Source organism: Babylonia areolata, chromosome 34 (assembly GCF_041734735.1).
Source record: "Babylonia areolata isolate BAREFJ2019XMU chromosome 34, ASM4173473v1, whole genome shotgun sequence".
Classification (NCBI taxonomy): Eukaryota; Metazoa; Mollusca; class Gastropoda; order Neogastropoda; family Buccinidae; genus Babylonia; species Babylonia areolata.
Window position 1 is genome coordinate 2,687,528 of NC_134909.1, and position 18,383 is coordinate 2,705,910.

The 18,383-nt window shown below is 43.1% G+C and overlaps 1 protein-coding gene across 1 annotated transcript in view; it reads right to left on the bottom strand.

Moving 5' to 3' along the window:
* Positions 1–14,719: 14,719 nt before the first annotated feature.
* LOC143277359 (uncharacterized) overlaps positions 14,720–18,383 on the bottom strand; it is a 198,153-nt gene continuing 194,489 nt past the window's right edge. Inside the window, exons 24-25 of the mRNA XM_076582144.1 lie at positions 17,356–17,496; positions 14,720–15,059 (exon numbers count right to left, since the gene is read on the bottom strand). Coding sequence (XP_076438259.1) covers positions 14,722–15,059; positions 17,356–17,496 — 479 coding nt within the window. The 3' untranslated portion in view covers positions 14,720–14,721. The remainder of the gene's footprint in view (positions 15,060–17,355; positions 17,497–18,383) is intronic.

Sequence of the window (18,383 nt, forward strand, 5' to 3'; positions counted from 1 at the left end):
ACGGCTACAGGGGCAGTGAATTCATACCCACTGTGTCCAGGGCTCGGCACGGGAAGGCAGTGAATTCATACCCACTGTGTCCAGGGCTCGGCACAGGAAGGCAGTGAATTCATACCCACTGTGTCCAGGGCTTGGAACAGGAAGGCAGTGAATTCATACCAGTCCTCTCCTGCCGTCATTTTTACCTTCCTCCACCGAAGTCCGGAACCGTCCACACCTGGGTGGAGTGAGGAAAGTCTGAGTACAGCGCCTTTCCCAGGGACACGACACTATGTCAAAACGGGGCCTCGAACCCTGATCACTGGTGAACACTGGACCACAAGGCCAACGGCTAACCGATTCCAGAAAACAAGGGAGAAGACTGAAATATGGCAACACGAGAAAAAGTAGCCAAGAACCATAATTACCAGCAAAGCAACAAGGCTGACAACAACGGAATCGGGAAACTGAAGGGAGCATTTTCAGCTAACAAGACCACACACACACACACACACACACACACGATCCTGTTCAGATGGCCAAGCAGGAACACTTTTCTCCACGTATGCTACCTCCACACACACCCTCTCCCTCCTCCCTGTTACCCCCATCTACCAAAACAACGACGACAACACAATCAGCACCATGTTGAAGAGAAGAATCGAAGACCGATCCAGAAATAACACACACATTCTAATACTTACTACATGACACAACCACCCTTATTCATTTTCTTTTTTAACTTCAGTGCACGCTTTTTTCTTCTTTTTTTCTTTCTAAAGTATACAGACAGTCCTGGCTAAATCTGGTTTTCAGTACAACTACTATGCTTACACCCTGTCGCACGACAGAAGCAGAAAATTCATACTTCACCAAACTCTTATCAAAACAGACATTTTAACATTACATACACATACCTCCTAGCACACACGCATTCGCACATGCATGTGCACACCCACACTTGCATGCACACCCACAAGCGCACACAAATGCACATTTTGTATACACTCACACAAAACACACACACGCACACAACAAACACAACCACAATCCCAAAGGCTATCTGCAGATCATTCAAAGTCTGCAACAACAAAATGGTCCCCATCTTCTAAACATGATTTTTTTTATTTCCATTTCTTTTTTGTCCCAAACGCATCAGAAAAATAGTTTTCTTTGCTCCAACCTGTTTACTCTGGCCTTCTGTCACTTAATACATTCCCATTTATATTTGGGTGTGCAAGAACTGAGTGCACATGGACCCAAAGGGCTGACAAAACACTTGAAAGTTTCACTGGAGTCAACAAGGCGGTGGAGGCGTCTCAAACTACCCCCCTGCCAGACTGTACCCCCAGGTCATTTTGGGCTAGTCTCAAATGACCCCTCCGGGACATTTTGATTGTGATGAGTGACCGACCCCACACATACACATTGGGGGTGGGGAGGGGGGGGGGGGAAGGAGGCATTCTGGGTTAGCCCTGACACCCCCACACCCACCTCCCTCTCCATTGGAACTTCACGGAAACAAACCCAGGGGCTGAAGTTGTCAGCTGACAGGCTGCAGTGAATCAATTCTGACTGGGCCTGTTTAACGCATGGGGATCATTTCAAGCCAGCACAGAATGACTCCCATTTGCATTTTGAGAGAGAGGGTGGAGGGAGAGAGGGGGTGGAGGAAGGGGCAAAGCTCAACAATAAACCTGGGTGTGGCCAGGTAAAGGAGAGATTCAAAATGAGCAGCGTGGAAGTAATGCCACTGAAACTGTGCAGATGATGGGGCAGCAAAAATTTATTAAAAAAAAAAAAAATTCAACAGCGGGGTGGGGGTTGGTGGGGTCAGAATAAAAAGAAAAAAAAAAAAGGTTCAACAACAGGGGTGGGATAGTTCTGAGTGGTTGAAATTTACCCCAGCAGGTCATTCCCAGCTAGTCTACACGGTCTCTACAGTTAATCTAGGCTCATCAGAAGTTACCCCCAGGGGTAAAAACTGAAGGGGGTACAAACAGACTGATACACCTGACAGACACAGACAGACAACACACAAGGAGACTGACAGAAGACAGAAACAGGAGGAAGGAATTTGAACCACTGGGAACTGAAAACAACGGAGTAACCATGGTTGAAAGCGTACAGAAACGTGCAACAATACAAATCGATTATCCAATAACAGCCCTGACGTCAGTCTTCACAGTGAGGGGAAGGGACATAACCACCACCGACACAACAATAACCCTTGACTATTGAACGTTGGTGAAATGAAGTCACAGTCTGAACGTGTAGTTACTACATTTCTTGTGTTTTTATCATTGTCATTGTTATTACTGACTAAAAGTAATGTCGTCCAAGAGGATGAAGTTCTTTGATACAGAGTGGTGACCAACATCCTGACCTGTAAGCTGTCTTACCTCAGTGAGGTGACAGCCCTTCACTGACGTCCTGACCTGTAAGCTGTCTTACCTCGGTGAGGTGACAGCCCTTCACTGACATCCTGACCTTCTGCCTTACCTCAGTGAGTTGACAGCCCTTCACTGACATCCTGACCTGTAAGCTCTGTCTGATCTCAGTGAGGTGACAGCCCTTCACTGACATCCTGACCTGTAAGCTCTGTCTTATCTCAGTGAGGTGACAGCCCTTCATTCAATGACATCCTGACCTGTAAGCCCTGTCTGATCTCAGTGAGGTGACAGCCCTTCACTGACATCCTGACCTGTAACTTGTGTAAGCTCTATCTTATCTCTGTGAGGTGACAGCCCTTCACTGACATCCGGACCTGTAAGCTCTGTCTTATCTCCGTGAGGTGACAGCCCTTCATTCAATGACATCCTGACCTGTAAGCCCTGTCTGATCTCAGTGAGGTGACAGCCCTTCACTGACATCCTGACCTGTAAGCTGTGTCTCACCCGAGATACAGCCCAACGCTCGGCTTGCGTTACAGATTGATGTAAGCTTACATTTAGGCCAACAACAAAGTGAGAGCTGTATGATCAATGGTTTCTCCATTACAATGGGAAGTCATTTACAGCTTAGTCTTTTGAGAGGACTATGACTCTCAAACTAGGTGGCAAGATTGCACTGGCTCCTTCACTGAGGTGTGAAGTCAGCAACAGCAGTAAAGGGGTTAATATAAAGGAGAGGGAAAAACAACAGAAAAAGCCAATGACACCCTGAGGTTTACAAACAACGAAAGGCTAGAACCCCGCCCTCCCAGACAACCAACCAATCCACAACACCGTAACATCCTCCCACACACCACAAGCTCCAATCTACGACAAGGTAACATTTGAACGGCCATGGCACATGCATGTTTAAATTATCACGTAAGTGCCATTTTGATGTACAGAAGGAGAAATGTATATAGAGAGAGGAATATATATATATATATATTCATATAATCATACATGTCACCAGATCTCATACAACTGACAAGAATCATATTGCAGTTTTCCTTTTAGCTTCTTCATGGACAAATCGTCAACACATGCTTTCAATCACCCACACATATCTTCCCCCACCCCCACCCCACACACATGCACACACATGCACTGATATGCATACGATCATTTCCCACCCCATAAAAAACAGGTTCAAAAACTCCTTTTTGTTGTAGTGGGAAAAAAAAACCCAACCTAACCATTCTTACCCAGAAAGAAAAAACAGGAAAGAGTCAGTGAGACAGAGTCTGAGAGAGCAAGCGAGAGAGAGAGACAGACAGACAGAAAGACAGAGAAACGGACAGAGAGCAGCTTGCATACATGCAGTGACATAACACCGAACACACATATACACTGTGTTGTCACACAGAATTCATATTTCGTATACACCTTTGTGCTGACATTAAAACGCAAATATATACATATTCATATGCCAGTATATATGTTTTGTTTTTTTCCCTTTACACACGCATATATATATATATAATTATATATATCACATTGGTAAATGTACAACAATATTCCATCACTAAAATATTTACACACGTCAATGCGATATTTACATCACTATATATATACAACAATATATACACACACAATGTATAATCTTTCTGGGTATTTACAAGATCATGTAATAGCATCTGCTCCATCGAACCAAGTCAAAAGTGAAAAGCTTTCTGTACATTTGCAGATACATCTGCCTGCCTTTTTCTGAAGAGATGGAAAAACAAATACACTCATACACTCACATAGCAATGCCGACACATATTCTGAAAACAAACACAAAAAAAAAGAAAAGAAAGAAATTGATGGCAACATGAATATTGGATCTAGCATACTATTCATTAATGGAACCAAAAAACAAAGGTTTTGAGAAACATAACATCAGAAAATCAGATTTTAAAAAACCCACAAACACCCAACAAGAATCATGTCCTTTATATGAGACATACAATGATACACTGGTATCTCAAATATGCTTTTCTGCATGTACACACACACACACACCTTTCAACACTCGCATACAACAACAAACTGTTTCACATGTATGCCAACATATGTTAATCCAACTTAAGCCTCCTCTCTTAAACTCTGCAAAACAAACGCCTTCTCCACAAAAAAACCGAAACCATATTTCTTGCGCAGAATTTCCAGAATGTGAGCATGCTACTTGTACAAACAAACCCTGGCGTAGGGGAGTGGAGGATGGAGGTGGTCACCAAACTCTGATGCTGGGAAAACATCAGCACTCACAACACTTGCCACTAGAGTGGTAGCAATCCAAAAAATCTAACGTCCCTCCCCATCCAACCAAAGTGAACCACGAGAACCAAACCTAAGAGAAAGAAATGACCAAGACTGAACAGAATATCCACACCCCGACTACAACAAACTCACAATAAACCAATGGGAAACATAAAACAGAAATCAAAATGAGTCAGTAATATAAAGAGAAAAACACTGAAGAAGAAAGGATGATGATCATCAAATCAAGGCCAGGTTTATTCCATAAAAAAGGATGATGATCCTCAAATCAAGGCCAGGTTTATTCCATAAGAAAGGATGATGATCATCAAATCAAGGCCAGGTTTATTCCATAAAAAACCCCACAGGGGTACATACGGAAATACAATGCAATGTAACATAACGGAAGCACAAATTTTGAAATCGACAAACAAAATGGTCTTTCCTTGTACCAAACATCAAAACACATTCTTCAGACCTGTCCCCTCCTGAAAGGGGCTCAGAGACATCGAATGGCCGACACCAAACCTGCTGCACACCCAGCTCCATGGCTCCAGACAGGACTTGGAGAGGACGACACCAACCCTGCTGCACACCCAGCTCCATGGCTCCAGACAGGACTTGGAGAGGACGACACCAACCCTGCTGCACACCCAGCTCCATGGCTCCAGACAGGACTTGGAGAGGATGACACCAACCCTACTGCACACCAAGCTCCATGGCTCCAGACAGGACTTGGAGAGGACGACACCAACCCTACTGCACACCAAGCTCCATGGCTCCAGACAGGACTTGGAGAGGACGACACCAACCCTACTGCACACCAAGCTCCATGGCTCCAGACAGCACTTGGTGAGGACGACACCAACCCTACTGCACACCAAGCTCCATGGCTCCAGACAGCACTTGGTGAGGACGACACCAACCCTACTGCACACCAAGCTCCATGGCTCCAGACAGGATTTGGAGAGGACGACACCAACCCTGCTGCACACCAAGCTCCATGGCTCCAGACAGCACTTGGTGAGGACGACACCAACCCTACTGCACACCAAGCTCCATGGCTCCAGACAGCACTTGGAGAGGACGACACCAACCCTACTGCACACCAAGCTCCATGGCTCCAGACAGGACTTGGAGAGGATGGCATCATTCATCAGACAGGCTGGACTGACAGTGTGAAGAGGTGAAGAAGAAGAAGAAGTCTTTTCTTGTGTGCTTAGTTCAACTCACGTTCTTTTTGTTTCAGTCTTCAAAACCAAGTCACTCCAGGAATGCTTAAAAAAACCCACAAAAAACAAAACAAAAAAAACAGCAAAAGAAAGAAATCTACCAGAAAATTTGTTCTAACAACAAGGAAAATAAGCAATATCAATGCTGTGAGAAGGCATACATATACACCATTTGTACAGTGATACACTTTGAAGGTGCTTTCATTTTCCTCAAACATTTTCGTTGAAGAAAGATTTCCTTTTCTCTCTTTGTTTTCTGCCTGTCTCTCCCACTCTCTTTGATAATTTACATTACAGATCACACTCATGTGTACACATCCCCCACCCCCCTGCCACACACACACACACACACACACACACACAGAGTAATCACCCATTTCCAAACATCCAGTGTTCATAAAGTTGGACTTTCACTTTGGTCTGAAATTCAAATAATACACACTATAATTTTGTCACTCTTTCATTTTGGTCTTTGTGCCTCCAAATAAATATTTCAAAAAACAAAGCAATAAATGTTTATTTCAAAATGGCCAAGGACAGAGTCAAGTAAAGAGAAGTATTCAAGCTACAGTAAATACTTCATTGAGTAAAAGTAACGCAATGGCTGTAATTCCAAAACCATTTCATGTGTGTGTAATTGTTAGGCCAGCTTCAAGCCAATCACACTAGGAATGCTTTCAAAAAAAAAACACCCAGACACAAAGAGAAATTAATCAACCAGAAAACTTGTTCTGATAACAAGGAAAACATGCAACACTTGATCAGGAAAGTAAGCAGTGTCCGTGCAGTGATACACTTTTTGGAGCCATCAGTTTCCTCGAACATTTAATCTTTCCCCCCAACTCGCTCTTTCTTCTGCACTATTTCATTAACTATTTCATTAACGACCACAAACTTTGGAGTTCTTAGTACAAAAAAGGAAAAGAATGAAAATAACAACAACAACAATAATAATATCAACACAACTGAGATCAAAAGTTTTGTTCAGACTTGATGACAAACTGAAATTCACACTTTGTTTTCCAGGGAACACAGCATGCACCAACCAGGTCTGAGAGATGCCGACACCTGCGGAGTTGGTCAGGCAAGATTCTCAAAGACTGTGTTGCCTTACTACCTGTGCATGCTGTCCTATTACTGGAGTATGTTGTCTTTTTATGTTGTCCTTATTGCAAGTGTGTTGTTCTTATTGCCTGTGTATGCTGTCCTATTACTGGAGTATGTTGTCTTTTTATGTTGTCCTTATTGCAAGTGTGTTGTTCTTATTGCCTGTGCATGCTGTCCTGTTACTGGAGTATGTTGTCTTTTTATGTTGTCCTTATTGCAAGTGTGTTGTTCTTATTGCCTGTGCATGCTGTCCTATTACTGGAGTATGTTGTCTTTTTATGTTGTCTTATTACCAGAGTGTTGTCTTTATCACCCATACATGTTGTCCTGTACTTTGTGTGTATGATCAAATTACTGGTGTGTGCCATCTCATTACCAGTCTGGAAAGACTTCCCAGGTGGTTACAAAACACTCTCAAGGTAAACTCGTGTAACTGGTGTACATGAAAATCCGAAACCCAGCACTTGCCGAAGTCGATGATGTAAAGGGATTTTCTTCATTTGCTTTCTTCCCACAATACTGGACAGGGGGAAGAGAGGGTGAAACAGAGAGAAAAAACTGATGGGCTGAAGACACCGCAGAATGGACAGAAAACCATGTCCAGAGACCCAGACTTTGACACACAGCTGACAGACCTGGAGGAATCTGGTGAACAATTCTTCAGTACAGTGCCCAAATGACTCTTCACAGAGATTAGAAGAAGAAGAAGAATGATGAGAAGAAGAAGAAGGAAGAAGAAGAAAAACAAGAGAGGCAAGGCTTCAAGACTCACTTGTGATACACTTTTTAAAAAAAATCTAATCGTTAAAATGTGTTCTGTATTTGTTATTATAAAGCTTCAGGTTAAAAGAAAAAGAAAAATTAAAGAAAAAGAAAAATAAAAAAAATAAAAAATCTAATCATTAAAATGTGTTCTGTATTTGTTATTATAAAGCTTTGGGTTAAAAGAAAAGAAAAGAAAAGTCCTAACGGCAGACTCGAACTCTGTGTGTTCAGGTGAGAAGAAACTGTCTTACCTAACGATGGAAGTTGAAGCTGTGACACATGCCCTCCAGTGGCTATCCTCCATCCATACGCCCGGAAACAAACATGCCATAATTCTAACCGACTCAATGAACTTCATACAGAAAATTGAAAATGGAATGGGAAGCCCAGAGTGGCATAAGGCAATGCGCAACTTTCAGATTAAAAAACTCACATGGTCATACTGCCCGGGACATGCAGGTGTTAAGGGAAATGAGCGAGCTGACAGACTTGCTGGTAACGCAACACCAACGAGCGGCCTACATCTAGGAAAATCGGAAATCCTCAGAAAAGTCAAAGAATATCAAAAAGAACAGGTACAAGGCCATCACACCATCGATCGCCTTAAAGAAATAAAAACAGAGAGAGGGAGCGGCCGTAAGTCTAACATGAAAGGTAGAGCACGATGCTTTGCAAATCAAACAAATATCGGCATCATTTCCAAACCAACATTGCGCAAATTTCTTCAAAACAGAACAGAGTCTCTGTGGGCTTTTCCAAATACAACAGACTGAGCAACACACTAGACGCCACGTTCTTGGCATCAGAGATCTTTTCCCATCCCTCTTGCGGCCAATCAGTGGCAGCCTCTGTGCGTGTGTGTATGTTGTTTTGTGTGTATGTGTGGGTCTGTGTTTTTGAGTGCGTTTGTGCATGCGCGAGAGTGTAAGTGTACACAAGGAGAGTTCTGTGCACGTGCATGTGTTTTTTTTGTGTGTGTGTGTGTGCGTGTGTGTGTGTGTGAGAGGGGGAGGTGGGAGTGCAGGGGTAGGGGGGGTAGAGGATGAGGTATGTGAGTGTATGCATGCCTACACTGTGGGAGCAACAGGATATTGGAACGTGCGGGTGTGAATATATATATCATATATATATCTCTTTGTATATATGTGTGGGGGGTTGGGGGTGGGGGGTATGGGCGTATGTGTGTGTGCTTGTACAAGTAAGTGTTCATCTGTGTGTGTGTGTGTGCCGTGGAAGCTGCGATACGTAGCCTAGAAATGAGTGTGTGGAGGAGTGGGGTAGAGGAGGGGCAGGGTAATGTGTGTGTGCTGGGACTCATGTACGTTTATATGTATTTGACTGTGCTTTCATATCTGTGAAACTGCATGTTTGGTGCATATCTGTTACGCATGTGTGGGTGTATGTGTGAATGTGTGTCTTCATGTTTTACATTTATTTGCTTATTTATCATCATTGTTGTCTTATTTATTTATTTATTATTATTATTACTACTACTACTATTACCACCTTTTGTATATTATAATTATTATTTATTTATTTATTTATTTACTTACTTATTTATGTACTCTTATCTATTATTTATTCACCTTTTTTATTCTTTTTTTTTTCTCAAGGCCTGACTAAGCGTGTTGGGTTACGCTGCTGGTCAGGCATCTGCTTGGCAGATGTGGTGTAGCGTATATGGATTTGTCTGAACGCAGTGACGCCTCCTTGAGCTACAGAAATTGAAACGAAACTTGCAGAGAAAATGGCAATGTTAAAGTTTACCATGGACACACAGACACACACACACACACACACACAGACAACCGAACACTGGGTTAAAACATAGACTCACTTTGTTTAAACAAGTGAGTCAAAAATGATGAGGAGAAGAAGGATGAGGAGAAGAACAAAAATGAGGAGGAGAAGACGAAGAAAGAAGAAAAAGATGAAGAAGGAGAAGGAGGAGAAAAAGAGAAATGATGAGGAGAAGAAGGAGAAGAAGAAGAAGCAGAAGAAGAAGGAGAAGAAGCCTCAAAAGCAACAAGGTAAGACCTCAGTGCCAGTGAAACTTGCAAGGACCAAACCAAGCCACATTTGTCATCACACAAAACCACTACTGACACAAATTTTGACAGAAGTATGGCACATGACATTATTTCAGGGTCCCCAGAGACAGCGACCACACACAATTCCAGACCTGTTCCTTACCAGGCTGACAATTTTCCAAAACCAAACACAAAGCCAAGCTGAATTTTAGAATTCGTCCGCTACAACATGGGCAAAATAAATCTACTGATATCCCAGGAATAAGGTTCAATTCTCATCGCTTTGTGTCTGTTTTTGTATTTTTAAAGCACTGAGCTCCTTGTTGAATAATAGTAACAATAATGTACATTGATATCGCACCCTCTCTCTCTCTAAGAGCTCAGGGCACTATACAAGAAAGATAAAACGGAACTGGTCAAAGGGTTTTATCCAGTATCCAAGAATTTTCCAGTCCCTCAAAGGCAAAGCATGTTTTCCCCAAGATGGTTTCCAGCCGGGGGCATGGTTCTCTTACTTTTGTCCAAAACTTTTCCACACTTGCATGAAGACGTCTCTAAGGACCCTGCTATTTGCAAAGCTGTATACACTTCAGCATCTCTTGGTCTCACAAATTCAGTGATATGTCACAACCACTAAACCATCCGCTATCCGGCCCCCCACAACAACAAAAATTGGTATGGTTAGTAACCTCCCTTTTTTTATAATTACCTCCTTTTTTTCCCTGTAACTTAAAGCACCTTCTTCAAAGGCAGACTGTATAAGAAGCAGAAGAAGCTAGCAAAGCCGTCAACATGAACTATAATCCAATGTCTGTCAAAAAAAAAGGTTAAAAAAAGCAGACAAGAAAAAGAAAAACAGCTGCTCGGTCTCAACTAATGCTGCCAAAAGCTTAGGTCTGTCACTCTCACATTTCTCATCATGCAACATCTGCTGAGTTGCTGCCCCTGGACACAGCAATTTTCACTGCAGCAGTCAATGCTCCAGGCAATGTCGCACAAAATCCTCGCTTTACTGTAACTTCAATCAACTTTTCAAAACACCACAATCACAGGAAGTTCAGAGAGTAGCCTTCCCCTGGCATTCTTACATGGTGAAGTCCTTACTTCATATGATATCTACAGCAACAGCCAAAACCAAAAGTAGTAGATAGTCACGCCCGTTTATTTGTTGGCTGCTGTCCACAGGTGGAATTTCATGGGATGGACAATTTGTCGTTCGCTGTCAGAAATGTTTCGACAAGAAAAACCACACTGTCACGTGCTTTTGTATGCTTGTGCACAAGTGTGCAGATTCGCAGAGAAATCAAATTTAATCATTTTTTTCTTTAAATCAAAGAAAGAAGAAACAGTTACAGTCCTGTTATCTATGGCTACGGAAAATAACGGACATGGCCGTGATACATGTGTATCAAGCTGCTGCATTTCTCTCCCGTTTTTCACGGTCATCGAATGGTTCAGTACATCTTGACATCTTTGTGCTTGTGCATGTCCCCCTACACAAAGTGTCACACGCACACACACACACACACACACACACACACAGAGTAAAGCAGCTTAAACAAAGTAATTAAAAAGAAAAACTTTTTCTTTTCTTTTTTTTACTGTTATCCCTATTTTTTAATTGTTTATTTTCTTCTCCTCATCAATCTATTAAGTAAACCTGGCAAATGGAATGCAGCAATTATCATCCAAAGAATTCTAAGTCTTCACTGGCACTTTTTTCCTTCCCTTTTCTTTTTAGCATGATCAGAGCATTAACTCTCTCCATACGAATGGCGAAAGAGACGATGTTAACAGCGTTTCACCCCAATTACCATCATCAAAATATTGCAAGCGGAAGGCTCTTATACTGAAGACATGAATGTTGACAAAGAATACCACAATTCTGATGACGGAAGCTAAAGGTTGGGTCATTCAGACACCCACTGAACATCCGAGGGGTCTGTGTAGAGGAGAAGAGAGGACTGGCCATACTGAGTGAGTTAAGTTCTTCCACTTTCACCAGAGATGTGCGAACTTACACAAACACACAACACATGCACACTCACACTCTCACTCTCACACACACACAATTCTCCACTCCCCCCACCCAACCCCCACTCCCATACACATTTTTGAATCAACCTATAGCTGGCATCAGAAAACCGCAAAGTCTACAAACAATCAAGAAATAAACAGATCAACCTCTCTCTCTCTCTCCCTCCCTCTTGATCAGCATATGTCTCTTTTTCTCTCCCTCTCTTTACATGAAGCAAAGCAGAGCTCCATTTGGACTCAATCTAATTACAGACAGCGAATTGTGTTTGTGCTTGTGCAAGTTCCAAATGGATGAATAAAGTCGTTTTTTCTTTATAGATTTTATTTGATACAGAATTGGTCTCCATTGTTACCAAGACAACAGCGTTCAGCACAAACAGACATTTCGATTTCCTTGTAGACATTCACTGACCTTTCACGACTTGAGAGCCTGAACAACTTAACTGTCACGGCTTTTGCAAATATGTCGCAAACTAATCTGCCCTCCACCTGCACTGACCAGGCATTCAACAAAACATTCGCTGATTATACATGTTCAGGTCATGAGGGATTTCTTTGGAGGTGTTTTTGTCTCTACCCGTGGAAAAGCCACTTGGCTGAAAACTGAGGGCTTGGTGACAAATCTTCTGGTTTACAGCAACTGGAGAGTTTATCATGAAGGACCTTCTTCTCAATGATCCAAGAACCTGCCATCACCATGTCATGAGTTTTGTCTTGGCTGCGTTTCTGTCTGCATGCTGAATACTGATGCCTTCTGACTTGCCTTCTGGTGCTCAGCATTGCACGGAACTCTCTGTTGTACATACCAGTATTTTCCAGACACTGAAGTCATTTTGACTGCAATCATTTCTGGGGAAACAAAGTGTTTAAATCAGAACCCCATCCAAAGTATTAACAGAGAACATTTCATCTAATGATTTCTATCTTGTAACTATTAATGCTCTCTCTCTGTTCTCTGATAAATCAGAGACTGACAGGTCCAGACTAACAGATATTTCATTTATACCTTGTAACTTTTAATTCTCTCTCTTTGCTCTCCGGAAAATCATGTATATCTCTTTTTTGTCACAACATATTTCTGTGTGTGAAATTCCGGCTGCTCTCCCCAGCATGACAAATCGTTAACTCTAACGCCACCACTAACAAACTGCACCCAACGACAGACAGTCCTGGACGTTAATCAGCATGTAAACACAGCCTCGTCATTGAACAAACCGTTTCCCACAGAACCGCAGTCCATCGTTCAGCATCCCACGTTCCATTCACCCCTTGTCTGCTGAAACACGAGGTCAACGTGGCACAAATCTGAACCACAGTCCTGCAGGGTTTCCTGGTGGTGTAACTGATTATGCTGGACTAAAGTAACGCCATCTCAAAGGAGACAAAGTCGAAATGAAGAAGAAAGACTGACAGCTTGACCTGTAAGGTCCGTTGTATCTCCGTGAGGAGACAGCCCTTCACTTGTCAACAGAAGTCAAAGGGTTAAACAGCCAAGGGAGGTGTTATGCCCTCAGAAACACAGAACAGAAGAGATACAATAAACTTTATATATACCCAATTCAGAACGACAAACTGGGCACTCAGATATTCAGCAGTTAGTGTCTTGTTGAGAGTAACGCGGCTGCATTTTGTTAACACGGTGAAACCTACAGCTTCTTGCAGAGGTCAAGGTAAGAAAGAGGGGTGTGGGGGATGACTATCAGAAACTTCACCCCACCATGGGGATCACAACGAAGCGTCGCTGCCACTATTAATCACGCACTGACCATCACACCACCGCAATGCACACACCCACTCTCTCAATTCTCATCATACTGTTGACTGACAAGGGAAAGAATGCAGACCATACACAGCACCATTCCTCCCCTCCCCATCCCCACCCCCTCCACTCCCTCATCTGCGTTTCGGTGTGTACCACAGGGACGCTGTTGCCTGACGACAATCAACAGCAAGGCAGACGATGCACCAAGGCCTCACATGTTGCTTGCCCTGCGTTCCGAGGCTAGACAACTGAGGAGAAAGGCCCAAAACCAGACCAGCCAGCGTCAGACTTCACCCGTGTACAGCGTGGGGGGGACTGTCACTCCTGTATCGGCCCGTTCGTTCACACCCGACGCCGCATCAATCACCACCCGCAGCACAATTCCACAGTCTCCGAACAGATGTCTGACAGTTTTGGGGGCATCAGAGATGTTCTCTGTCACTTGTAAAGATACACACGGCAAAGCATTCCTGAACAGTCACCCACTGCATGACGGAAACAGCTCACACCGTTCAGCTGTTTGACAGGTCACGATTTTTCCAACGTTTCTGAACAGCAGACGTGGTTTTGAACTTTTTCACAACAGCTGTTTCAGGAATCACCGACAGCTTCTGTTTGTCACCCGTTCAAAAACAAGGGTGAAAAAATTGTAAAGAAAAGCACATACACACATGAAAATACACGTTAACAACAAAGACAAAAGCTGCACATTGTTTTATCAACTCTCCTGTTCACACTTCCTGGACCAAGAATCAAACACTATTCATTCATCCGCATCGTTATCACACCAAAAAAACATCAACATAAAGATTAACCCTACAATAAGAGAAACATATCTTCCATCATTCCAAAGTACACATAAAACAAATCCACATACCATAAGCAAAAACAGCCAACCATGTACAAACAAAAGAAAAAAAAGAAAAAAAAAAACCAAAAAAACACTGAAATCAAACCATGTTGCTTGTAACTTAGCCAGTCCACTAAAGAAGCAATTCCCAGAGCTAAAAAAACAAACAAACAAAAACCTAAAAACAAAACATTCAACAAATATAAAAAAAAAACACTTTTAGCACAAGACTACTAAACAGATAATGACTAAACAAAGAAGAAAACTTAAACACAAAGAACTGTTTTCACATGCTCTGCGGCAGCGAGGCTGGTGGCAATCCTCCCGCCGACATCGTCTGCCTCCTCGACATCTGACCCGCAGACGACGACGATGACGACGACGACGACACCGCAGTGAACGCTTCATACGACTCAGAGGTCGTGACCCCGCCACTCGCGGAGGTGGAGCTGGCAGCGGAAGAGACAGCGGAAGGCGTGGAAGGCCCCTCTCCCCCGATCTCACGCACGGCCTGGGCGGACTGTGCCATCATCTTCTGGCGGACTTCACGGATCTTGAGCTGCAGACACATCTTGTTGGGGAAGATCTCGCTGTGCTTGGACTGGAATGCTAGCGTGGCCTGGGCTGTGTGGGTGAGGGAGGGGGCGGAGTGGGGACAGAAAAGCAACAAGGTCAATCAACACTGAACAGAACCCGCGCTAGGTGTCCGTAAAACATTAACATAAAATGAACAGACAAAACAAATAAGTAAAATAGTAAAACATTGTGAAGTGAAAGATTAAGTACCAGAAAGCAAATGACAGAAAAAAACGACCTGTTAACACTCTCCATACGAACGGCGAAAGACGACGTTAACAGCATTTCACCCCAATTACCACCATCAAAATATTGCAAGCAGAAGACTCTTATACTGAAGACGTGAATGTTAACAAAGAATACCACAATTCTGACGACGGAAGCTAAAGGTTGGGTCATTGAGACACCCACTGGACATCCGAGGGGTCTGTGTAGAGGAGAAGAGAGGACTGGTCGTACTGAGTGAGTTAACCCTCAAAGTGCTGGATATAATAAAACATACTTACAGAAATCATGCTTAAAACAAAGGGATAGTTTGCCTCCGCTACCTGTGCTCTGATTTGGGGCATTTGTATGCTTATCAGTAAGAATAAATAGGTAAACCTATACATTTTTGGAAAGTAGAGTGAATGAAGAATCAGATAAAAGTAAGAAAAAGGCTGTACCTTGTAAGTAGTTGGAGATATTCCACAGGATATAAACAACAAATTTTGCAAACTTGTTTTCCAAAAATGTCAACCACAATGTTTATAGGTATTTTCACATCTTTTATAGAGTCAAAATCTCAAAATTGGCATTAAACTGTGCAGAAAATGTTCTGGCTGCAGAATCATGAAATGAATATAACTGAAACAATGAAATTATAAGCACTGTATTATTTGTTTGAGACACACCCACCGACGCCACGCACGCGCACATCTACAATACTTTATGCAATCACAGGCAAAAACAGAAATAAATGTTTTCTTTTAGCTCATGTTGCTTTCAAAAGCAGCAAGAATGCTTTAAATCAAACAGACCCATGCCTAACCCACTTTACCACCCCTCCCCACCCCCATCACCCACCCCCCAGTTTTTGTGGCTGGAGACACAAAACTGAATGAACAACAAGCAAGCCAGCATGCCCAAGTGTCAAAATAACAAAGCCGTTTTCACCAGAATCCCTGTCAGCAAATGAATCATCACTAGTGACAAGGTCACTCATTTCCTGAGCTTTGTCAACTTCAGTGTCACTCATTGTTTACAAAAAATACGAAGATCTGGACTTATAAACTCGGCCAAAGTTTGTGCAAACACAAGCAGGGAGGCAGTAACACCAGAACGAGGCAGTTTTACGAAGGCTGCCGAGCATAGCCGTACGATGTCGGACCTTATGTAAACAGAGCCACGATCGTGGCCCATCGCACTTTACCGGGAAAGCCACGATCGTGGCTCATCGCGCTCTCCGGGTTAACGTCATGGCTTCTGATCTCTGTGTCACCGCTGGCTACTGTCACTTCTCTTTCCTCTTTCTCGGAGTTCAGGGACCGCAACCCTCATCTTGTATGTATAAATGAATGGGCTTTAGGGTGAATGACTATTTTAACCCCACCATGTTGACAACCACGACCAGGTTTTTTGGGGGGTGTACATGCTTGGTATGTTATTGTTTCCAACACCCACCAAACGCTTACACGTCTTGCACAATCTTTAACGTGCATATTTGATCTTCTGAACGCATTTACACACTAAAGGGGGATCAGGCACAAGCAGGACTGTACATAACGTTGACCTGGGAAACTGAAAAATCTCCAACCTTGATCCAGCACGTGCACCAAAACCAAGGAGAATGTGGAGGAGAAGAAAGCAAAGGGGAAGGAGAGAGAAGGAGGAAGAGGACTAGAAGAACAAAAAGTCGATGATGATGAAGATGATGATGAAAAAAGAAGAAAGCAAGAAGAAGAAGAAGAAAGAAGACGACAAAGAAGACGATGAAGAAGAAAATAACGACAAAGAAAATGATGATGAAGGAGAAGAGATGAAGAAGACGACGACGATGAAGATGCAGACAATGAAGAAGAAGAAAAAGATGAACAACAAGAAGAAAACGATGATAAATTCTAATATCATCATCTTAGATGAACAGACTATAAATAAATACACGATGATGAACAAGAAGAGGACAAGAAGACAATTACGAAGACAACGGAGAAAAAGAAGAAGATGAAGAAGAAGAAGAAAACGATGAAGAAGAAGGAGACGACAACAAAGACGACAGCAACAACGAAGAAGAGGAGGAAGAAGAAGGAGACTTGGACGATGAAGAAGCAGAGGAAAGCACCACGGCTGACAGGACGGCACTCACTGCTGGGATAGAGACCCTGGTCATCGAACAGCTGCATGACTAGCTGACGTCTCTGGTCCAGCATTCGGCGTGTGGAGAAGGTCCCAGGGGAGCTGGGCGTTTTGGGCGTCATGGGCGAGTTCAAATCCCCCTCCCCAAAGTCTGTGGCATCATCATCATCATCATTGTCATCATCATCATATAGCTCTCTCCCCAAAGTCTGTGGCATCATCATCATCATTGTCATCATCATATAGCTCTCTCCCCAAAGTCTGTGGCATCATCATCATCATCATATAGCTCTCTCCCCAAAGTCTGTGGCATCATCAGTGTCATTGTCAGTGTCACTGTCGTCATAATCATCATTATTATAGCTCTCTCCCCCAAAGCCTGCACATTATCATCATCATTGTCATCATCATCATATAGCTCTCTCCCCAAAGTCTGTGACATCATCATCGTCATCATCATATAGCTCTCCACAAAGTCTGTCATCACCACTATAAACACCATCAGCAGCAACATCACCACCCTCACCATCATTATCACAACTACTATCACTATCATTATCACTACTAACATCACCAACATTATCACTACCACCATCATCATCACAGTCACTATCACCACCACCATCCCCACCATCACCACAACCATCATCACCATCATCATCACCATGCTCCAACTCTGCAAAGTCTTTAGCATCACCGAACAGCAAGTGTTCCATCTTCTGATGCAATGATAATGATGACAGTGGTGAAAATAACAACATGATAACAAAAACAGCACCACCACTACCACCACCAATACTACTACTACTATAACTACTACCCCTACTATAAATCATAACAATTATAGTGAAAATACACAACCACATACGGTGATACCAACACACACCCACACACACTAACATCCCCCCTCACACACACACACACCGACATCCCCCTTCACACACACCAACATCCCCCCTCACACACACACACACACACACACACACACACACACCAACATCCCCCCTCACACACACACACACACACACACACACACCA